The 26,437-nt window shown below is 40.3% G+C and overlaps 1 protein-coding gene across 1 annotated transcript; it reads right to left on the bottom strand.

Annotated features, from left to right (window-relative positions):
• Nucleotides 1–10,761: 10,761 nt before the first annotated feature.
• LOC139474915 (ganglioside GM2 activator-like) lies at nucleotides 10,762–26,116 on the bottom strand. Its single transcript, XM_071258108.1, has 4 exons — nucleotides 25,921–26,116; nucleotides 23,913–24,111; nucleotides 11,188–11,362; nucleotides 10,762–10,895 (listed from the first exon to the last, which is right to left on the bottom strand). The coding sequence occupies exons 1-4, from the start codon at nucleotides 26,009–26,011 to the stop codon at nucleotides 10,806–10,808; spliced, it is 555 nt and encodes a 184-aa protein (XP_071114209.1). The 5' UTR covers nucleotides 26,012–26,116; the 3' UTR covers nucleotides 10,762–10,805.
• Between the last annotated feature and the right edge of the window lie 321 nt (nucleotides 26,117–26,437).

Here is a 26,437-nt window from a genome sequence, read left to right as displayed (position 1 = left end):
TGGAATCCTGGGCGGACCCCCAGGGCAGGAACGATGAGAGCTACGACCAACAGCAACATGATAAACCTTAGCTGACCGAGTAGAACCAGACACTGACTGGCAACCTGTATATATAGTCCGATAACGAGGGAGAGTCCACGTGACTATAGGGAAGGTACCGAGGTTCGCCGAATCGGGTGGCCCGAGTTGACACGTTCTGAATACATTACTGACATCTAAATCATATCTGGTTTACAGATACCCCGGTTGTCAAGATGCAGATAGTATACTCTTTGAGAAGCATTCATCACAAAGTTGTAATACCTTCGTTGCAAATCTGAGACGCCAGTCGGCCACTCCGGGACTCAGCATATGGACGATTACATATTGTCGCCTGCACTATGTCGCCTGTTATACTTTTAAATACTAGTAATACCTGTGCATGGCTGACTATCATGGGAAATCATAAATAAACGCAAACAAAGAACGATTTCGCAATAGAACAATATATTGATGTCCATGAAACACGAATTAATCATGACTGCGTCAATACATGTCCAATGTAAACGAGGTCTGTCGTACGTGGCTGGACCAACGTCACTGGGCATTGCCTAAAAGTCGGGCCGGGCCGGGCCAAGAGGGGCCAAAGTGTTATTGGCTAATTACTTCATTATCGGCGATCCTACCTACATATAATTGATGCAACATACATACATGACCACAATTAAGTATTTTGGAGTAAATCACTTGAAAACCAGAAAATGGAGCTGTGTGTCAGCTTCGCTGATCTATGTAACATGTAAAAATGCAATCGTTAAACGAAATAAGATTTGAAACGTATCAAATACTTCTAGCTATCGTGATACAAATTTCTATCTGTCGACATAGCGTTTATATTTATAGGATAGTAATATATCTAAGTAAATACCACTTTATAATGTCACTGTTCATCGCATTTAAAGCAGACACGTTGGTTAAAGTAGACCTCTTCTCCCTATACTCTCAACAGTCTCACAAGTGTTCGGTCCGACTTGGCCCGCGCTGTCAAAATCAACTTAAACCTCACAGATGTAACATGAAATGGATTCACATCTATAGATTAAAATTATATCTACCTATATACCTACAAAGTGTCTCAGATCCCGGTATTTAAAGAAAACAAGGTGCTCAAAGTGAAGCCCTTTTCCCTCTACATTGTCAACATAGTCTCTATCAAAAGTGTTTGGCTTTTGATGGGTCGGACTTGGCCCGGGCTGTCAAAATCAACTTTAAACACACAGATGTATCTTCAAATGTGTTTACGGCTATAGACTAGCATTATATCAACCTACATGTATATGTCACTTCATAATGTCACAGTAAAATTGGCCAAATTGGTGTCACATTTACACAGACGGGTCCTTTCACCCGGGCTCAAAACGCACAGGATTCGGCATCCATATCATCAAACCCCAAAAAGAAACACAATCCTATAGGCTCCCAAATAATCAATCAATTTTCACAGCCGAATCAATGGGGATAGTAGCTGCCCTGCACAGCGATCAAATAAATAGACACCAAAAAACACTTATCCTTTCAGAGTCATTAAATGGGCTCCAGGTCATAAAAACAAAAACACAAAAAGCGCCCAACACTAATACAGATAATTAAAAGCGCCAACAAGCTACGTAAACTAGGTAAAGACATAAAAAATAGTTTGGATCCCTGCCCACGTTGGAGTGTCTGGCAACGAACACGCAGACAAAGCACCCAAATCAGCACTAAAATTAGAAGAAGTAAGCATCAACCTACCAATATCAAAAAACGAAATTAAAAGTATCACAAGGGAGAAAAACATAAACATACTAAATGCACAAATGAAATAAATGGAGCCAATACATTGAAGCAAGTGATGTCTGTGAAATAAGATAATGCACTTTTCCATTACTACATGCATAAAATTAAGCTACTTACATCTTTTACTTTTGACAATCAAACTTATTTAAGAATAGTCATGTTTGTAGAGCAGCTGACTGAACTACTGCCATGTAATATCGTTTTTAAATCATACCCATGTTTGTAGAAATACATAGCTTTTCTGCTATTATCGTTTTTTTGACAGGAATCGAAAAAGTGAATTGCATCCTCAAAGTGATATCAACAAGTGCAGTCTGGTATGTCTGATACATGTCGTCTAAACTTATCAGCGTTTAAGTCACTGCAGCCGAGCCTAAGTCGACAGTGGACAATTTGGCATAATCTATGCCCGAGTCAAAATTATTAATAATTGTATCAGAACGATTAATTAAGGAATTGATTTCTTTTAATGAGTGAGTGAGTGAGTATGGTTAAACGCCGCGTTTAACAGTATTCCAGTTATATCGCGGCGTGTCAGCTTAATGTGGGGGGAAAGCCCGAAGTGATGCAGGTCTCAGACGTTTACCACTTCGGTGAAACCCACGAGCACGGGTATGGTGCTGACAAATCTAGAAACATAATCGGGGCAAACCGGGATTCGAACCTACAATCATAGGTGTCTGGCGTGCCCAAGGGATGTAACTCACAGCGAATCGCGGCGCCTTTGACGACTGGGCCACCCGTGCCCCCGATTTCGTTTAATGAGCGAGCATTAGTTATTTCATCGGGTAGAGTGTTCCACCGGTTAATCGTATCCGGAAGAAAATTATTTAGCAAAGGTCTGGGTTCTACATTTGATTGTTTGTATGTTATATCTAATTCTAAGGTTATTATTGCTATTATCAGAGACATGACTTGGAATGAGATCGTTTAGATTTACACGTGAATTACCGTTTTTCATTTTGTAAAATGTAATCAATTAGAAGCGGTATCGTCGTTCTTCCAAAGATTGAAAATTTGTTTCGTTATAAATTTTAACATGACCAGTACTACGAACCGCCCCACAAATAGTTCCCAATGCGTCCAAATGTAAATTCTCGAGTAACAATGATTGTTCGTTTGTACAGTTGTCCCTAATATGACAACAGTAGTCGAAGTTAGGTAGGATAAAAGATGTGTACATAATTTCAAGCTAATTTTTGTTAGTCTGTATTTAAAACTCCTTAGGCAGTTGATCATTGGACTAACTTTTCTAATGATTTCTTTTATATGTATTTTCCATGAACAATCAGATTGAAGTGTAATTCCTAAATGTTTATGACTTTGTACTTCATAAATAAGAGTACTCTCCAATGTATAAAATTGGTCTGAAACCAGAATCGACTTTGCGAATGAATGTTATACCCAGTTTGATTTTTTTGCCAAATCATTATTGATACAATTTGCTGCAGATCTATATGATACAGATATAATGAATTGTTCATGATTTGAAACAGTAAAACACAATCATTTAAGGGGTTTTATACATATGTTCGTTGATGAAGTTCTTGGTCATTGTTGGGAACCATCCAAATGATAATATGTTGGATTTTGTTTTCAAAATATGTGATCAGCGTCCACGATATTTCTGAGTGTGAGAGTGAAATGGGTTTAACGCCCCTTGGAACACTATTTCAGTTATATGACGCCGTGTCATCTTGACGTGGAGGAAAGCTCGAAGGACTACATGTTTTAAAGTTTGGACTTGAGAGAACACATTACATGGATATGGTGCAGACAAACCTAGAATCGTATTCATGGCGAATCTGGGAATCGAACCTCCGACTATGTAGGATGTGTTCTCGTCGCTGTAGTGCTGATATTGCCAAGTTAAAATATTAATTCACTCAATCAATTTACATACCACAGTCCCTCCACTCTAGACTGCCGGTGGAGTGGAATCCTGGGCGGACCCCCAGGGCAGGAACGATGAGAGCTACGACCAACAGCAACATGATAAACCTTAGCTGACCGAGTAGAACCAGACACTGACTGGCAACCTGTATATATAGTCCGATAACGAGGGAGAGTCCACGTGACTATAGGGAAGGTACCGAGGTTCGCCGAATCGGGTGGCCCGAGTTGACACGTTCTGAATACATTACTGACATCTAAATCATATCTGGTTTACAGATACCCCGGTTGTCAAGATGCAGATAGTATACTCTTTGAGAAGCATTCATCACAAAGTTGTAATACCTTCGTTGCAAATCTGAGACGCCAGTCGGCCACTCCGGGACTCAGCATATGGACGATTACATATTGTCGCCTGCACTATGTCGCCTGTTATACTTTTAAATACTAGTAATACCTGTGCATGGCTGACTATCATGGGAAATCATAAATAAACGCAAACAAAGAACGATTTCGCAATAGAACAATATATTGATGTCCATGAAACACGAATTAATCATGACTGCGTCAATACATGTCCAATGTAAACGAGGTCTGTCGTACGTGGCTGGACCAACGTCACTGGGCATTGCCTAAAAGTCGGGCCGGGCCGGGCCAAGAGGGGCCAAAGTGTTATTGGCTAATTACTTCATTATCGGCGATCCTACCTACATATAATTGATGCAACATACATACATGACCACAATTAAGTATTTTGGAGTAAATCACTTGAAAACCAGAAAATGGAGCTGTGTGTCAGCTTCGCTGATCTATGTAACATGTAAAAATGCAATCGTTAAACGAAATAAGATTTGAAACGTATCAAATACTTCTAGCTATCGTGATACAAATTTCTATCTGTCGACATAGCGTTTATATTTATAGGATAGTAATATATCTAAGTAAATACCACTTTATAATGTCACTGTTCATCGCATTTAAAGCAGACACGTTGGTTAAAGTAGACCTCTTCTCCCTATACTCTCAACAGTCTCACAAGTGTTCGGTCCGACTTGGCCCGCGCTGTCAAAATCAACTTAAACCTCACAGATGTAACATGAAATGGATTCACATCTATAGATTAAAATTATATCTACCTATATACCTACAAAGTGTCTCAGATCCCGGTATTTAAAGAAAACAAGGTGCTCAAAGTGAAGCCCTTTTCCCTCTACATTGTCAACATAGTCTCTATCAAAAGTGTTTGGCTTTTGATGGGTCGGACTTGGCCCGGGCTGTCAAAATCAACTTTAAACACACAGATGTATCTTCAAATGTGTTTACGGCTATAGACTAGCATTATATCAACCTACATGTATATGTCACTTCATAATGTCACAGTAAAATTGGCCAAATTGGTGTCACATTTACACAGACGGGTCCTTTCACCCGGGCTCAAAACGCACAGGATTCGGCATCCATATCATCAAACCCCAAAAAGAAACACAATCCTATAGGCTCCCAAATAATCAATCAATTTTCACAGCCGAATCAATGGGGATAGTAGCTGCCCTGCACAGCGATCAAATAAATAGACACCAAAAAACATTTATCCTTTCAGAGTCATTAAATGGGCTCCAGGTCATAAAAACAAAAACACAAAAAGCGCCCAACACTAATACAGATAATTAAAAGCGCCAACAAGCTACGTAAACTAGGTAAAGACATAGAAATAGTTTGGATCCCTGCCCACGTTGGAGTGTCTGGCAACGAACACGCAGACAAAGCAGACAAATCAGCACTAAAATTAGAAGAAGTAAGCATCAACCTACCAATATCAAAAAACGAAATTAAAAGTATCACAAGGGAGAAAATCTTCCAAAAGTGACAAAATAACCATAAGAAATCTGATTGCAAACTAAAACACCTGCTACAAAAGCCACTCAAAAAAAACAAATATCAATCATAAAACCAAAAGGATTGACAGAGTAATAACTAAACCACAAACAGGCCACACTAAGTTAAACTCCCACCTATACTAAATTAAAAAAACACTAAACCGGTACATGCCCCCACTGCAACTTAAAAGAAACGCCTGAACACGTAATACTATATTGCACACATTACCAGCAACACATAACAACACTCCAATCCACACTAAATTGCAACAATCAAATGACACTAGCAACGATACTAAACCCCCTAAATGACTTACAAACCTTTAAATCACGAGGCATATATGTATCAAAACAGGCCTATTTGGCCGCATTTAAAAAAAGTACAAAAAACAAGCTGCCAATAAACCCTAAAATTCTAAGCCTATTAAAACATACAAGCTCCAGCATGTTTTAACCGTCCACCGGCACGTACGATCCCATTGCTGTCCAGGAATGGATCTAGAAGATACAAGGCACTGACTGTTTTCAAAACTTTGTTGCGTTCAGTTGCCTTCTCGTTCTTGAATGTTCCTGTTTGATTCAAGGACTGAAGCACTTTCAGTTCTTCGCCAAATGCTTCTTCAAGATTACAATCTCTGCTTGTTTAATTTCTTTGACTTGCACTGAACAAGCTACTGATTCACAATCACTTTGTTTACTTTTCAGAAGCTTGCGTTTCAGATTCAGACAGTGAACAACAGCACGCTTGGCATGGAACCAGTCGGAGATATATTCCAAGCGATGAAGTATTGAGTACGGAGGGCTGTTCTCACAGTACCACAGATTTCTTTCCTTACATTTCATGGTCATCAGCTGCCACGAAGTATTCAGAAGCAGAGACTGTTGATGGAATCTCCTTTTCCGAAAGGAAGTCAGGGCCACTTAACCACTTGGATGTCAACAGTTTGTTGACGGTTAACCCTTTGGATGCACAATGAGCAGGATTGTCAGATGAACTTACATGATGCCACTGTTCAGGTGACGTTTTGTCTCTGATCTTTTGGACAGGATTGGCTACGTACACATGAAATCTGCGAGAGTCATTTGAGATGTAGCCCAACACTATTACGTAGAAGTAGAAGTTTTGCACTTCGCCAAGATCTAATTCATGAGTTAGGAATTGTCCAAATTTGACTGATGTAAGTGCAGCGGTCAGTTCAAATCTCGGAATGGTGACGGATTTGATTGGCGCAACCCGTGCCTTACCCATTATCAGAGAACAATGTACCTGTTCATGTTCATTCATTAATCTGAGGTAGGAGCACTGTCCATAACCGGTCATGCTTGCGTCAGACAAGTGCAACAGCATTCCCAAAGTCATGTGGTTTCACACATCTTGGAATTCTCAAATCTTGAAGTGATTTCAAGTCTGTTTTCCAAAAATTCCATGCCTTCAGGATACCACCAGATAAGGGAGTGTCCATATCATACTTATCCTTACACAACTCCTGAAGAATGGGTTTACATCAGAGAATAACTGGCGCTAGTAGTCCAATTGGATCAAAGATGGAACTGACCATTCACAATATTGTGCGTCTTGTGACAACTTTGTCCTGGTGACTGCCAAGTTGTATCTGAAACTTGAAACAGTCCGATTCTGCACACCACTGTACGCCTAAAGCTCTTTCTGTTGGCAAAGTGTCACAATCAATCTCAATGTCCTGAACACCACTTACATGATCCTCAGGCGGTATAGCTGACATGACCTCCTTAGAGTTGGAGAAGAACTTATGCAAATGATGGACTTATATTGAACATACACTTCTGCTTTCATTGATGAGTGTCACTGCATCACAGGGTGTGGGAACAGAACACAGCGCCGAAAAGATGCACTTTCATTCGGAATTCGACAACTTGATCCTCAACGTTCCCATTTCTCCACCAAAGGAACCTTAGATAGTCCCTGTGTCCCTTCAAGCCTAAATCTGCAGAGCACGCCTAACAGATTATTGGTTGAGTCGGGTCCTTTCAGGAGACAGTCATTTAAGCACTTGCCATTATATCTCGCACTACAGTCGAAAACGACTATTTGTATCTGGCTTCTTAGGGTGATAGACCCCATAGGCGGGATATACCATCTGTCACATGCATGTAGTTCACCTACAGGAACTTCTTCTGCATATCAACCTTCAATCATGGCATTTATGAAGGCAGAGTAGTCACTATGGAACTTTGGATTTCCACGGAAACGTGATTTTAGTCCATCAAATCTTTGAAATGCCATCCTCTTGTTATCTGTAAGCTTTGGAGTTCCAGTCTTGAACGGAAGCAGCATTTCATAATGTCCTTCTGCTACATGAATGCCTTCTTCCATCTGTTTCATGAATATCCTATCATCATGAGAGATGTTTGAAGCATTGTAGTCATTCTCATTAAAGTCTACAGAGAACATGCGGATCACATCATTTGGAACAAACTGCTCCTTCACAGATGTTCTGTGAGATAGATGAACTTCGGATGGCGGATGTAGCTTGAGCGGATTTTCGCATGATATCCTTTCTGACTGATGCCAATTGAATCAGAGTTCTCAATTTGTGTTTGATCAGTGATACCGACCACACCCCATCCTAGGTCGGTACGTTTTCGATATGGTTGACCTTTCAGAACTCGTGCGATAACCCACGAGGTATGAGCGCTTGTGGGCAATTATAGCCTATCAATAGACCGATGTCAACATCATATGACTTCAATACATCACACAGTTGTCGTAAGTGTGACCATGCTTTCACTTTGTCAGGGGTCGGAATATGGTCCTTATTGGCTGGTATCACATCCCTTGAATATGTTCCAGGGAGAGCAGGCATTTGTTCTTGAAGTGAGATAAAGGGCCAGTGGGTGGTAGGATAGAGCCATTGTGGTGTACACAGACAGTGTTGTGGCAAAGTATGTGATTAACAAAGGGAGGAGTTAAAACAAGCTGGTTAACAAAGCACTCCGTGGATTGTTTTGGTTTTGTGCGCATTGGAACTTCACAATAAAAGCAATTCACATACCCGGCAGATTGAACATCATTCCAGATACTATTTCTCGACTCCATGAGCCTCACATGCTTATAAAATTATGCACATTACTCAGTAACTGGTTTCAGTCCTGTAAGCCAGTCCCCAGGGTGCTTTTAGACTTTGTAAATTTAATGTCCCTCCAGTCAAGGATGTTTTTGTATTGCAGATGGGCAGAGCAGGCTGGCAGAAGAGCTCATCCAGGACGTTTCTGAGTACCGTGCATCGACATTCTCAGAGAACACTGTGAGAATGTACAAGTGGCATTTGAGTGTATATCTGAAGTTAATAGGGAGTTAATAGGGAAGGCCCCCGTCCCAGTCACAGTGTGGCATGTTGTGCTCCATGCCGCCTTCCTAGCAAGAAGATTGAAGCCTACTTCAATCAAACAGTATTTGAATATTGTGCGAATTTTGCATCTTGAGTGCGGGTATGAGCACCCATTTCAAGATATTTGGCTTCTGAAGTCTACTCTCTGAGGAATTTCAAGAATTAAAGGGTGTGTTGTACATAGAAAGACACCTATGACACCGATCATGTTGCTACAACTCAAGGGAGTGCGCGAATTCAGCAACCTTTCACAAGTAAACTTGTGGGCTGCTATACTGTGGATGCTTTTTGGATTATTTAGCAAGTCCAACCTTTTCCCTGAAGCACGATTATTCAAGCACGAAGCAGTTTTCAAGAGGAAGTTTCGTTTTGTACTCGGACTGTTCTCTTGACGTGAGAGTGAATTGGTCCAAAACTATTCAGTTTAAGGAAAGAATGTATAAAGTGAGACCACGATGTATTCACCCACATCCCCTTTGTCCAGTTAGAGCTATCCTTCACTTGTTCAATGTGAACAATGGCTGTTCTCTAGAATCACCAGTTTTCCTCAATTACAAGAAGGGTAAACCAGTTGTAATGACCAGCTCAAAATTCACTACAGATATCAAAGCTCTCGCTACCAAGGCCAGGGTAGAGGGTGATGTATCAAATTATAGCTTCAGGCGAGGTGGCGCCACCTGGGCGCTTGGCTGTGGTGTGCCGGGGGAAATTGTGAAGCTCATGAATGATTGGAAAAGTGCTGCCTACTTGGCGTTTGTTGATCAAATTCCTGAAACTGTTCTCAATCATTACAGGAGTGTTGTTACAAATATGCTTCCCGATTGTTTCTAGACGTGTGTTGGCGGTAAAAGAGTGTCTTTCAATCAGACTGGTATTCTGCATTTAGTAAACGGGACAAAAACATGTGGATACCCGTTGTTTCAACACAGTTTCAGTGTTGAACCATATATCAAACTATTTGAAAGATAAACGTTCTCTTGCTCAGTTTAGATCGGGTTCTCATAAACTATGAATAAAAACTTGCAGGTATATTGGAGAAGCTAGAAATGAGTAAACTGACATATATAGCAGATGAAAATAATTTCTTACTCATTTGTAATAAATATCAAGCAATGCGACGTATGTACATTCTTTTAAAATTGTATGTATGTCCAATAATCCGTCAAATTATGCAACCATATATATACATATATCCAGCTGTGTTTGTTCGTCTTCAATGTAACATACTTTCTCACTCTGTACTTCCCGATGTGTAATACGGGCCTAAGCTATGGCCTGTATTACTTCTGAAAAAGACTACTACTACTACGATGACGACAAAGACGAAAAGTACTACTACTACTATTATTATTTTTTCAAAACAAGTTTTGTCAGTACTATACAATATTGCTCGCTTTTGATTGTTTGAATGCCATTGACCAAGCAGACCAACAAAAGCCAACAAAAAGACGTGTAATAGAATACCCACTAACGCTTAGGTTACGCCAAATAAGACACAATTGACCAAATGAACGCGCTACCGTTCTTTTGACTGTTGTAGAGGATACTTACAATAAATAATAATATGAATTGTTTGATAGGCATTTCTTAGACGCTGACAGAGGACAAAGTAGACACAGTTTATGTTCTTTAATACTGTAAAGACGACGAAGGAGTAAGTAGATACTCTGAAACGTTGTGTTCTTCATAATAAAGTTGACATCCATAAATTCTCTTCCTTATGAAATTTGAAGGGTTGTCATCAATAGACAATGACATGTCAACAGAGACACACAGAAACTCATCTTATTATATTACTTATTGTCTTTATTTTCTATCATCAAATAAACATATACAGGTATTTGACTTGGTATCACGCCGCGATTTCCAGGTAAGTCTCCACACAACCACGAAGTTGTTTAGTCATCTTGTCATGCATGGTGATTTTTATGTGGAACTCGCCCTGGAAATTAAAAACACTTGAGTACAGGAATATATCAACCACGCGATGAATAAGTCTGATCTTATAGATCTCTAAACGTCATTAAAAAATGTTTCGCTTTGTTTCACTATTGTCAGTCTTTGGCTCTGAACGAGAAGAACACCCTGACAAGCACACATTGTCAATTATTATATCAAAATGGTCTTGCCAAGATTCAGCAATCCCTCATCACAGATAGATAGACAAGAAAACACGTGTCTTTTCTCATGTGTGGTGAAAATCAATAATCATTTGGTTTATAGTCTTTACTTACATCAATAAAAATTCTCCAGGCATCACTGATGCTGACGGTGAACCTGGTTGGAGGCATGTGGTGCGTTTTAGGGCTGAAGGGGCAGATGCAGGAGAGGCCGTAGGCAGACAGCTGGGGCGGACATGATCCCTGTTGTTGCAAGGTGTACAGGATGTTGCAGGGGTCGGTGTGGTGGCTGTGAGCGAAACAATATATTCTCACCGACAAAAGAAACGCGAATAACACCAATGTTGGTTAATATATGAAGAAATGCTCATATTCAAGAAATATTAAATTGGTTCGATGCACAAACGAACATACCAGTATGCTGTGTGAACTGACGCTCAAGAACACATCACATGTGATGGCACAGGTCCATGGCTCGAGATGCACCATTTGTCTCAAGCAGGATTAGCGAGTAATTTCTTTTCACTTTTTTATTCATTCCAGCAATATATACAGAGGAAGCATGACATGTGATACTATACATTGTTGACAGGATAAAATATGATCGATTACAATATATTTTCATGTTACAACATGATGGGGTGTTGTTTTATCCCAGATATATACTCAAACATTATAATCTGTTCAACTTATTGTTGAAATTGGGAATGTTATTATTCTTTATTGCTATGTCAGACTGGCAGATTTATTTGTATTAGACCATTTGACCCATTGTACAAAATACATTTACATTATATTTATCTACAAATTACCTAATTGATACTTTTTTTTGTGTTGAGAACACGTACATTAGAAATTTTGCAAAATTTATTATTGTATCGTTGTTGGATAGTTGACAGAGTCTTTCTAAACAAAAATGATTATGATTAACTGTCTTTGGGATTTACATATGCCGCAGACTTGCATAAAGAGTACATTTGTATATAGCATGAAGTTCTTCATCAATTACATGACAGTGTTTACATAAGTCGGCATCATCCTCAATATTAGCAACACCCGTACGAATAAGTTGAATATCAAGAGTATTCTGTCCAGATCTAAATTTGGCTATTAGCCTTCTATATTCACAATGGTTAATATTTGATAAATATTTTTCACAAACGGTATAAGATTTATGCAGTTTACAGAATGAGAGGGTATTGCTGCCTAGAGATGCATGCCAATCTTGAAACGAACAATCTTTCACTCTTTCGCTGAACATATGTACAAATCATTCTGCATTGCCAACGCTTTGTGCAGCCCATACATCCCCAAAACCATAATGACTTAGCAAAAGTCTGATATGCGACGCCCAGTTAGGACGTTTTCTATCAGCAATGGATAATAGCATTTTATAACACTGGTATGGGTATCTGTTTGCACTCATTTGCAAAATCTTAAGCCAATATTTAATGCATTTTACATTATAATTAGTATGAAGCGGACACCTGCCACATTCACCATAGGCTACTGCATTTGCAGTTCTGTAGCCCAAAATTTGCGGTGAACAATTTCAATCGTATTCCATTTTTGGTATCCCCAAATCTCAGCACCACACATTAATATCGGCTCAATTTTATTTTTAAATATAAAAAATGCTTCCGTAACCGAAATGTCATAATGTCTTATTAACGATTTAACTGACCAAAGTGCTTTGCTTGCTTGCTCACATAAAATTTTACAAGCCTTAGTCCAAATTAATTTTTTAGAGAAAACAAGTCCCACATATTTATAGGCATTAGCCGTTTTCATACGTTTACTGTTATAGTACCATTTCTCATTTATTGACAAGGGTCCTCCCATTTTAAACACACTAATTTTACTCTTCTCAGTATTAATATCCATACCCTATTTATCAGAGTATTAATATAATTCATCAAGACGTTTTTGTAATTTTAAGACACTGTCTGCAACAAGTATTAAATCGTCGGCAAACAACAGGGAAGTTACATTTCCTCTGCGATAAAAACACCATCCTGGAATTTACTTTCCAAACATATTCTAATTCGTTAATAAAAAAAGAAAACAGTACTGGACTAAGAGTACAACCTTGTCTTACCCCACATGAACTATCAAAATACTCAGTAATTTTCTTGCCATAATCGTATGTTACAGTTGCTTTAACATAAAAAAAACCCCTTCATATTCACAAATTATGCCTTGGTAGTCTAAGTCTTTTATTCAAAACATACTATCTTTTTTTATGCAGTGACATTATTATTCCCGTTGACCATAATATTGGGTAATGTCCACTGGACAACATTGCATTAAACAAAATGACAAGATATGGAGTTAATACATTTTCAACAGATTTGTTTCTGACAACAGATTCTGGTGGGAGTCCATCATCACCAGGTGATTTTCCCACTTTAAATAGTGAAGAGCGTTTACAACATCTTGTTCGATAAAATCACACGATAAAATATCATCTTGATTTTGACATTCTGGACATAAGCTATCATTATGATTTTGAAGAAACTCACTAACTTCAGTTGAGAACTTCTTATCCCCTACTGACACTGGATTAAGTAATTTCTTAAAATAATCTACCCAAGTAACGGGTACGATGCTAGAGTCCTGCGAGCGTGAGGTGATATAACGTTTAACAAGTCTCCAAAATGATCATTCGCAGCATTAACTAATGCCTTTGTAATGCTCTGCTTAAAATGTGTTTGTGTCTGTTTACATAAAGATTTAAATTTGTTTCTAAGTTATAGTTTTCCGAAGAAGACACCTTTCTGAATGCATTCAAGAGTTCATATTTTTATCCCTTCATAATCAAGTGTTCAAACTCTTCATCAAACCATGCTGGTTGTTACTTAAAGCATATATATTTGGACCTCTCCACTTTCATATTCCTTCCACAATATTGTATTATGTTGCTGTAACTTCTCTGTGGCTTTATCAACATCCATTTCCACACAGGTTATAAATTCATTTAATATTTCTTGCACTAATTCACTTTCAAAATTATTCATATAGTCTTGCCTCTTATTCGCGTTCCATATATATCTACACCTGTCCTCACCTAGGCTGTAATCCTGTTCTAGAGTGTCTACTACATTACACAATGATGAGAATGAAGCAAATATGGTCTGACTCAGTGCGACTTATAACTTTAAAGTCCTGTATATACTTATAAATGGATGCTGACACACAAGTATAATCTGGTGAGCTAACACCTGTTGCTCCAACATAGGTATAATCCCCTTCTTTTGAAAACCTGCCATTTAGTGAATATAAACCAAACGTCTTACAAACGTCTAAGAAATCATACTGTCATACTGATCGTACACAATATCATCCATTGGTAGATGATCAACTGCATCAAAATCAATGTAATCTAATTCGGTTCCAGTTCTACTATTAAAATCACCACATGTAGTCACTTTCCGGGATTTCGTCCATGAGCTCTGCAAGAAAATTTTCTAAAACTTCAATGCCCTCATTATTGCCCAATGTTTCAGGTTTCAAGTACACACATCCCACTATTAGCCTTCTACCAGTAATGGATACATCATTGGACACAAGAAAAACCAACAGTCAACCCATTCGTCATGTATCCTTGAAAAATACGATGAAAGTTTATCACTAACATATACCGCGACACCTCCACACCGACACGACCTGTCTTCTTCTCTTTAGGTCGAACTGACTGAAATTAAACGAAATCAGGAAAAACAAACTTGAAGTCATCTAAACATTTTGCCAACGTTTTGGTTAAACAGATAATATTCTGCTTACACACAAAGTCAAGGAAGTCATTATTTTTTATCTTAGAGTATAAACAGTTCACATTCCAACACAACACAGAAGTGGGTTGCTCTGCTTGAGAAGTGCACTTGCATTTCGTGTTGACGTCATCTGGTGAAGTTATTTCTGGGTCAGGGCCTCCTCTTTATAAGGCTTCGTAACGTGAGTCAGATGAGAGATCACTTGGCGGCGACTTCCCTTAATCTCTTTCTTTCGTTACTTTCACAAGGTCTTCTGTCTAATCATCAAAATAAAACATTTCACCATTGATAAATAGATAGTCATTCTTCAAAAATACACATTGACCTTTTTCTCTAGCATTTATCATGAACCCGACAAGTTTCTTTCTTCTTTCCCTGGTTTTAAACGAAGAGTCCTCTGACACACGGTACGTGGTAGTTCCCTTTAACTGCTCTTTGGCTTTGAAGTATACAGATGCTTTATCATCCCTTGACACAAACCTTACAATTATAGGCGGGTTCGATCCTTGTTCACGTTTAGCACCCAGTCTATGAACTGTATCAAAATGAATGTCGTCATAATTACTCATGTCAAGCTTTTCCTTCAAGAAATTTCTTACTTTTTCTTTGGTTTCATACGGTTCTTCCTTCACGTCCATTTCAATGCCGAAGAAAAGTAGATTATTTTTTCTTTAGTAATTCTCGTTTCTATCTAATTTGTCTTTTAAGGCCGCAATCTTAATAGATTTTTTGGACACAGTTGACTTAAGTTCACAGTTTTCTTTCTGAATAACGTCTAACTGTGTACTCACTTGTGCGTTACTTTCTTCAACTGTGAGTGTCAGGGCTGTCAGTCTTTAACTCATTGTCCTCATAGTCGTTGTCAATGATGCCATTTGGTTGGATAGTCCTTCTATGGCGTCCTTTGATGAGGCTGTGCCGAGATCCTGATCTTCTTTCTCATGACTCTGTTCTGTATTTCTTGCCGACCTCGGTCCTGGGTTTAACTCAATATCATCAGACATAAGGAGTCTCCAAACTGGGTCAAATGATTGGGTCAACATTATGTATATTTATAATGTGCATAGTCTTGGGATCACGTGCAGCATATCGTGAAATGAATAAAGACACTCTGTGGTAACATAAAAAACTCTTCATGTTTCAATGGTTCGCGTTTCTGTTGTTGAGGATGTATCAGGTCGTTTCTTTAATCAGAATCTTAAATACGTATTTTTTTAGTTGTATTGGATTATATCCATTTGTATTATTATATGGGTTCGCGTAAAGTTTAATCAAATATGTAACTGTGTTTCCTTATCACTCAGTCAATTTTTCCATCGTTTAATTTATACACACACTGTACCAACCGAGCATCGTTGATACACACACTGTACCATCCGAGCATCGTTTATACACACACTGTACCATCCGATCATCGTTTATACACACACTGTACCTTCCGAGCATCGTTTATACACACACTGTACCATCCAAGCATCGTTTATACACACACACAGAACCATCCAAGCATCGTTGATACACTCACTGTACCAAACGAGCATCGTTTAAACATACAATGTACCATCCAAGCATCGTTTATACACACACTGTACGATCCGAGCATCGTTTATACACACACTGTACCTTCCGAGCATCGTTGATACACACACTGTACCATCCGAGTATCGTTTATACACACACTGTACCAACCGAGCATCGTTGATACACACACTGTACCTTCCGAGCATCGTTGATACACACACTGTACCATCCGAGTATCGTTTATACACACACTGTACCAACCGAGCATCGATGATACACTCACTGTACCAAACGAGCATCGTTTAAACACACAATGTACCACCCGAGCATCGTTTATACACACACTATACCATCCGAGCATCGTTTATACACACACTATACCATCCGAGCATCGTTTCTACACACACTGTACCATCCCAGCATCGTTTATACACACACTGTACCTTCCGAGTATCGTTTATACACACACTGTACCTTCCGAGTATCGTTTATACACACACTGTACCAACCGAGCATCGTTGATACACTCACTGTACCAAACGAGCATCGTTTGAACACACAATGTACCATCCAAGCATCGTTTAAAAAAACACTGTACCATCCGGGCATCGTTTATACACGCACTGTACCATCCGGGCATCGTTTATACACGCACTGTACCATCCGGGCATCGTTTATACACACACTGTACCAACCGAGCATCGTTGATACACTCACTGTACCAAACGAGCATCGTTTAAACACACAATGTACCACCCAAGCATCGTTTCTACACACACTATACCATCCGAGCATCGTTTATACACACACTATACCATCCGGGCATCGTTTATACACACACTGTACCAACTGAGCATCGTTTAAACACACAATGTACCACCCGAGCATCGTTTATACACACACTGTACCATCCGAGCATCGTTTATACACACACTGTACCAACTGAGCATCGTTTAAACACACAATGTACCACCCGAGCATCGTTTCTACACACACTATACCATCCGAGCATCGTTTATACACACACTATACCATCCGAGCATCGTTTCTACACACACTTACCACTCGAGCATCGTTTATACAAACAATGTACCTTTCGAGAATCGTTTATACACACACTGAACCAACCGAGAATCATTTATACACACACTGTACCACCCGAGTATCTTTTATACACACAATGTACCTTTTGAGCATCGTTTATAAACACACTGAACCAACCGAGAATCGTTTATACACACACTGTATCATCCGAGCAACGTTTATACACACACTGTACCTTCCGAGCATCGTTTATACACACACTGTACCATCCGAGCATCGTTTATACACACACAGAACCATCCACGCATCGTTGATACACTCACTGTACCAAACGAGCATCGTTTAAACACACAATGTACCATCCAAGCATCGTTTATACACACACTGTACCATCCGAGCATCGTTTATACACACACTGTACCTTCCGAGCATCGTTGATACACACACTGTACCTTCCGAGTATCGTTTATACACACACTGTACCAACCGAGCATCGTTGATACACTCACTGTACCAAACGAGCATCGTTTGAACACACAATGTACCATCCAAGCATCGTTTAAAAAAACACTGTACCATCCGGGCATCGTTTATACACGCACTGTACCATCCGGGCATCGTTTATACACGCACTGTACCATCCGGGCATCGTTTATACACACACTGTACCAACCGAGCATCGTTGATACACTCACTGTACCAAACGAGCATCGTTTAAACACACAATGTACCACCCAAGCATCGTTTCTACACACACTATACCATCCGAGCATCGTTTATACAAACACTATACCATCCGAGCATCGTTTATACACACACTGTACCAACTGAGCATCGTTTAAACACACAATGTACCACCCGAGCATCGTTTCTACACACACTATACCATCCGAGCATCGTTTATACACACACTATACCATCCGAGCATCGTTTCTACACACACTCACCACTCGAGCATCGTTTATACAAACAATGTACCTTTCGAGAATCGTTTATACACACACTGAACCAACCGAGAATCATTTATACACACACTGTACCACCCGAGTATCTTTTATACACACAATGTACCTTTTGAGCATCGTTTATAAACACACTGAACCAACCGAGAATCGTTTATACACACACTGTATCATCCGAGCAACGTTTATACACACACTGTACCTTCCGAGCATCGTTTATACACACACTGTACCATCCAAGCATCGTTTATACACACACAGAACCATCCGAGCATCGTTGATACACTCACTGTACCAAACGAGCATCGTTTAAACACACAATGTACCATCCAAGCATCGTTTATACACACACTGTACCATCCGAGCATCGTTTATACACACACTGTACCTTCCGAGCATCGTTGATACACACACTGTACCTTCCGAGTATCGTTTATACACACACTGTACCAACCGAGCATCGTTGATACACTCACTGTACCAAACGAGCATCGTTTGAACACACAATGTACCATCCAAGCATCGTTTAAAAAAACACTGTACCATCCGGGCATCGTTTATACACACACTGTACCATCCGGGCATCGTTTATACACGCACTGTACCATCCGGGCATCGTTTATACACACACTGTACCAACCGAGCATCGTTGATACACTCACTGTACCAAACGAGCATCGTTTAAACACACAATGTACCACCCAAGCATCGTTTCTACACACACTATACCATCCGACCATCGTTTATACACACACTATACCATCGGGGCATCGTTTATACACACACTGTACCAACTGAGCATCGTTTAAACACACAATGTACCACCCGAGCATCGTTTATACACACACTGTACCATCCGAGCATCGTTTATACACACACTGTACCAACTGAGCATCGTTTAAACACACAATGTACCACCCGAGCATCGTTTCTACACACACTATACCATCCGAGCATCGTTTATACACACACTATACCATCCGAGCATCGTTTCTACACACACTTACCACTCGAGCATCGTTTATACAAACAATGTACCTTTCGAGAATCGTTTATACACACACTGAACCAACCGAGAATCATTTATACACACACTGTACCACCCGAGTATCTTTTATACACACAATGTACCTTTTGAGCATCGTTTATAAACACACTGAACCAACCGAGAATCGTTTATACACACACTGTATCATCCGAGCAACGTTTATACACACACTGTACCAACCGAGCATCGTTTATACACACACTGTACCATCCAAGCATCGTTTATACACACACAGAACCATCCGAGCATCGTTGATACACTCACTGTACCAAACGAGCATCGTTTAAACACACAATGTACCATCCGAGCATCGTTTATACACACACTGTACCATCCGAGCATCGTTTATACACACACTGTACCTTCCGAGCATCGTTGATACACACACTGTACCTTCCGAGTATCGTTGATACACACACTGTACCAACCGAGCATCGTTGATACACTCACTGTACCAACCGAGCATCGTTTGAACACACAATGTACCATACAAGCATCGTTTAAACACACACTGTACCATCCGAGCATCGTTTATACACACACTGTACCGTCCGTGCATCGTTGATACACACACTGTACCATCCGAGTATCGTTTATACACACACAGTACCACCCGAGCATCGTTAATACACACACTGTACCATCCGAGCATGGTTTATACACACACTGTACCACCCAAGCATCGTTTATACACTCACTGTACCAACCGAGCATCGTTTATACACTCACTGTACCATCCGGCCATCGTTTATACACACACTGTACCATCCGGGCATCGCTTATACACATACTGTACCATCCAGACATCGTTTATACACACACTGTACCATCCGAGCATCGTTTATACACACACTGTACCAACTGAGCATCGTTTAAACACACAATGTACCACCCGAGCATCGTTTATACACACACTGTATCATCCAGGCATCGTTTATACACACACTGTACCAACCGAGTATCGTTTATAGCCACAATGTACCTTCCGAGCATCGTTTATACACACACTGTACCAACTGAGCATCGTTGATACACACACTGTACTAACTGAGAATCCTTTATACACACAATGTTCCATCCGGGCATCGTTTATACACACACTGTACCATCCGAGCATCGTTTATACACTCACTGTACCAACCGAGCATCGTTTATACACACACACTGTACCATCCGAGCATCGTTTAATTTGTACAAACACAGTACCAACGGAACATCGTTTATACACACACTGTACCAACCGAACATCGTTTATATACACACTGTTCCAACCGAGCATCGTTGATACAAACACTGTACCACCCGAGCATCGTTTATACACACACTGTATCATCCGAGCATCGTTGATACACTCACAGTGTGTGTACCACCGAAACATCGTTTATACACACTGTACGATCCGAGCATCGTTTATACACACACCTTACCACCCAAGCTTCGTTTATACACACACTTACCACCCGAGCATCGTTTATACACACACCTTACCACCCAAGCTTCGTTTATACACACACTTACCACCCGAGCATCGTTTATACACACACTGTACCATCCGAGCATCGTTTATACACACACTGTACCAACCGAGCATCGTTTATACACACACTGTAACAACTGCGAATCGTTTATACACACACTGTACCTTCCGAGCATCGTTTATACACACACTGTACCATCCGAGCATCGTTTATAAACACACTCTACAATCCAAGCATCGGTTATACACACACTTACCAACAGAGCATCGTTGATACACACACTGTACCATCCGGCCATCGTTTATACACACACTGTACCATTCTGGCATCGTTTATACACACACTGTACCATCCGAGCATCGTTTAATTTATACACACACTGTACAAACCGAGCATCGTTTATGCAGACACAGTACCATCCGAGCCTCGTTTATACACACACTTACCAAACGAGCATCGTTGATACACACACTGTACCAACCGAGCATCGTTTATACACACACTGTACCAACCGCGCATCGTTTAAACTTATACACACACTCTACCAACCGAGCATCGTTTATACACACTCTTGCAATCCGAGCATCCTTTATACACACACTGTACCATCCGAGCATCGTTTATTTAAAAATTGTACATTCCGAGCATCGTTTATACACACACTGTACCAACCGAGCAACGTTTATACACACACTGTACCAACCGAGCAACGTTTATACACACACTGTACCAACCGAGCAACGTTTATACACACACTGTACCATCCGGGCATCGTTTATACACACAATGTACCAACCGCGCATCGTTTAAACTTATACACACACTCTACCAACCGAGCATCGTTTATACACACTCTTGCAATCCGAGCATCGTTTATACACACACTGTACCATCCGAGCATCGTTTATTTAAAAATTGTACCTTCCGAGCATCGTTTATACACACACTGTACCAACCGAGCAACGTTTATACACACACTTACCAACCGAGCATCGTTTATACACACACGTACCAACCGATCGTCGTTGATATACACATTGTACCTTCCGAGCATCGTTTATACACACACTGTACCTTCCGAGCATCGTTTATACACACACTGAACCAACCGAGCATCGTTTATACACACACTTACGAATCGAGCATCGTTTATACACACACTGTACCAACCGAGCATCGTTTATACACACACTTACCACCTAAGCATCGTTTACACATACACTTACCAACCGAGCACCGTTTCTACACACACTGTACCAACCGAGCATCGTTTATACACACACTTACCACCTAAGCATCTTTGATACACACACTGTACCCTCCGAGCATTGTTTATACACACACTTACCACCCGAGAAGCGTTTATACACACACTGTACCAACCGTGCATCGTTTATACACACACTGTGCCAACCGAGCATCGTTTATACAAACACACTGTACCAACCGAGCATCGTTTATACACACACTGTACCATCCGGGCATCGTTTATACACACACTGTACCTTCCGAGCATCGTTTCTACACACACTGTACCAACCGTGCATCGTTTATACACACACTGTACCATCCGAGCATCGTTTATACACACACTTACCACCCAAGCATCGTTTATACACACACTTACCCCCCGAGCATCGTTTATACACACACTTATAAACCTATTCATTGGCATCGCTATTAAGTAGGAGACTTCTTTCTATAGTCATTAAGACCTATTGTGAGGTTTTACTTTCTAGTCGGGTTAAATCTCATAAACAGGGACGTTGTAATGTCCCTTGGATTTTATATAATATCCCAGGGATTTTTTATAATGTCCTGGATATTTTATTAATATAACTTCCGTTCAGATTGTAACATGTAATGAAATGTAAAATCAAAAGACAAAACTTTTCTTTATATTTCCGAGGATCGAACACGCATCCTACCTATCTGTAGCCCAGTGAGTGTACCACGAGGCTACAGAGGTATCGATAAGCTTCACCGTTTTTTAGAATGTCCTTTTCAAGATCCGTACGCCAGCAACAGATATTTTACGCGCGTTTCCTAAGGTTCATGGAAGGTATGTTCGAAACATAAAAATGTTGATAAATGTTGTTTTAAGTTTCTTTTTTCGGTTTATAAGCATGGAAAAACACTTTCCCTCGGTTTTGGTAAACAGAGCATGCCCCCTTGATTTTTCCCTCTCACCAAGGGAATGCTCTGTCCACAAAAACCTCGTGAGCGTGTTTTCTCCAATACTTACCACCCGAGCATCGTTTATACACACACTTACCACCCGAGCATCGTTTACATACAATCTTACCATCCGAGCATCGTTTAATGTTGAATAGATAAACTGCAACCTGACGAACGTTTTGTGGGTACAAGCATTCGGAATTTATCCTCAAAACAAGTTTGACAGCTTGATACTCCGCTCACCCTACAAACATCGAATTTGGAGGCTCCGCTCACATCGTGTTGGAAAGTACTGGAAACTCCGCTCAGCTCATGTCGAATAGACAATGCTGAAAACTCCGCTCACCTCATGTTAGTCAGTGCTAGAAGCTCCGTTTACCTCATGTTAGTCTTTGCTGAAAACTCCGTACACCTTATATCAGTCAATGCTAAAACCTCTGAATATAAATACGTAACTGTATCTGTGGTCACCACATTTTGTAACTTAAGCCCCATGGATCAACGAATGAAGTTATTCCTTAAGTTTGTCATGTGGGATAGTGGTGTACCGTTCACCTCATGTTAGTCAATGCTGGAAACACCGTTCACCTTTGTATATCTCAGATGGAAACCCAAAATGGATTTCAAGACGGTGACTGTGGGAGTCTTTTACGTAAGCTGTAATTTATTACCTTTTTACACTGCTGCTATCAATTCGCCCTGACAATTCCAAGCACACACGTTCCGCAGTCTTCTTAGGCAACTGTTAAATGTTATTTCCGAAACACTGTTCAAAACTGGGTTTAATCTAGCCACTCAATCTCTCAATCAAGCATCAACCTTACTCAACACTTACCATGTGCCCAAATCATGGAAACAGGGCACCTTGATGAAAATCCCGAGCAGCTTCTTCTCTATGAAAACATCCATTGTGAACTGGTCAGAGAGATACTGTTTGATTTCTACCTCAAGGGACACAGTCATATCTCCGGGAAGCTTGATGGGGAGGGGCGTGATGTCAAACTGCTTCACGGAAACCCAGGAGTCGCCAAAACCTGACATGGATAAACAAATTGAAAAGTTATCTCTTTTCACATAGATTGGTTCAAACAGTAGCCGTTGAAAGAAATTTGTACAGGGAACATGCAGCTGGTCCAGATCGACTCAGACATGTCCACATAACATATCGAGGCATGACTTTCGGCATATAGAGTCAGATAAGCTCAGATAGACTCAGACATATCCACATACCATTTCGAGGCATGCCTTTTGGCATATAGAGTCAGATAAACTCAGATAGACTCAGACATGTTCACATAAACACATCGAGACATGCCATACGGAATATAAACTCAAATAGATTCAGATAGACTCAGACATGTCCACACACATCGAGGCATGCCTTTCGGCATATAGGGTCAGATAAGCTAATATGGACTGAGATATGTCCACATAACATCAGTTGTTCATGATTTGTAACAGTAAAACACAATCATTTAAGGGGCTTTATACATATGTCCGTTGATGAGTTTCTTTATGATTGTTGGGAACCATCCCAATGATAATATGTTGTGTTTTTCAAAACATATGATCAGCGTCAACAATATTTCCGAGTGTGAGAGTGAAGACAGTTTAACGTTTTCTATTTTAGTTATATTATGGTGTGTCAGCTTGATGTGGAAGTGAAGCCTCTGCGGTCTTTAGGTTTTAGACGTGGGAGGGAGGTCTGAAGGTCTTCAGGTTTTAGACGAGGGAGGGAGGGCCGAAGGTCTTCAGGTTTTAGACGTGGGAGGGAGGTCTGAAGGTCTTCAGGTTTTAGACGAGGGAGGGAGGGCCGAAGGTCTTCAGGTTTTAGACGAGGGAGGGAGGGCCGAAGGTCTTCAGGTTTTAGATGTTGGAGGGAGGTCAGAAGGTCTGCAGGTTTTAGACGTGCGCGGGAGGCCCGAAGGTCTGCAGTTTTTGGACGTCACCATTCTGGTGAACTTAAGGCATGGATATGAAGCTGACAACCATAGAATCGTATTTATAAGTCACGCACGCAGTTTACATGCCACAGTTGCGATAACTTTAGCGCTACGATAATTTTGTGGAACGGACGCCTGAATTCTAAAGGTGGACCGTTGTATAGTATTAAATTCAACCGTTTCAACTTTTGACGTGTTTGAAGTATGATTCAATTGGATTATGCCATGGATCATATAGGTGTCAGCCTATTCACACTCAACAGTATAATTCTAAAAACGTTATAAATGGCAAGTAATAAATAAAATACTAAACTCGTTCCCGTGTACAACCTATGTTATGAAACTCGTGATTGGTTGTGGTATCTGATTCGCTTTCGCTCGTCAGATACCAGAACTATTCACTCGTTTTCATAAAAATGGTATTACACGGGAGCTCGTTTAGTATTCTATATTTATCACTGGTTGGGAACCATCCTAATGATGATACATCATGTATTTGTGAGTGAGTGCCAACAAAGTCACGTCAAACGTTTTATACATCTGTTGGTTGATGCGATCTTTATCAATGGTTGGGAACCATCCCAATGATGTCTTTTCAAAACGTATGATCAGAGTCTACAATATGCGAGTGAGTGAGTGAAGTGAGTTAAGCGCCCCTTTGAACACTATTTCAGTTATATGACGGTGTTTCATCTTGACGTGGAGGAAAGCCCGAAGGACTACATGTTTTAAAGTTTGGACTTTAGAGCACACATCGCATGGATATAGTGCAGACAAACCTAGAATCGTATTCGTGGCGAATCTTGGACTCAAACCTCCGACTATGTAGGTTGTGTTCTCATCGCTGTAGTGCTGATATTGCCACGTTAAAATATTAATTCACTCAATCAATTTACATACCACAGTCCCTCCACTCTAGACTGCCGGTGTCTGTGAATCCTGGGCGGGCCCCCAGGGCAGGAACGATGAGAGCTACGACCAACAGCAACATGATAAACCTTAGCTGACCGAGTAGAGCCAGACACTGACTGGCAACCTGTATATACACTCCGATAGCGAGGGTGAGTCCACGTGACCAAGGGGCGATACCAGGGGGTCGTCGGACCAGGTTGCCCGAGTTGACACGTTCTGAATACATCACTGACGTCTAAATCACATCTAGTTCACAGATGCCCAGGTTATCAAATATTAAATAGTATCTGCTTTGGGAAGCATTTAATTGCAATACCTTTGTTGTAAACCTGAGACGTCAATCCGTCACTCTGGGACTCAACATATGGTAGATTACATACCCTGTTGCCTGATATACTTTTTAAAAATTCCTGTACATGACTGACTATCATTGGAAATAATAAAGCAACACAAACAAAGATGTACATTGAAACAAAACAATATATTGATGTCAATGAAACACGAA

This window comes from Haliotis cracherodii, unplaced genomic scaffold (genome assembly GCF_022045235.1).
Source record: "Haliotis cracherodii isolate W230 unplaced genomic scaffold, xgHalCrac1.p SCAF_3, whole genome shotgun sequence".
NCBI classification, from domain to species: domain Eukaryota; kingdom Metazoa; phylum Mollusca; class Gastropoda; order Lepetellida; family Haliotidae; genus Haliotis; species Haliotis cracherodii.
This window is presented reverse-complemented; position numbering and strand designations above follow the sequence as displayed.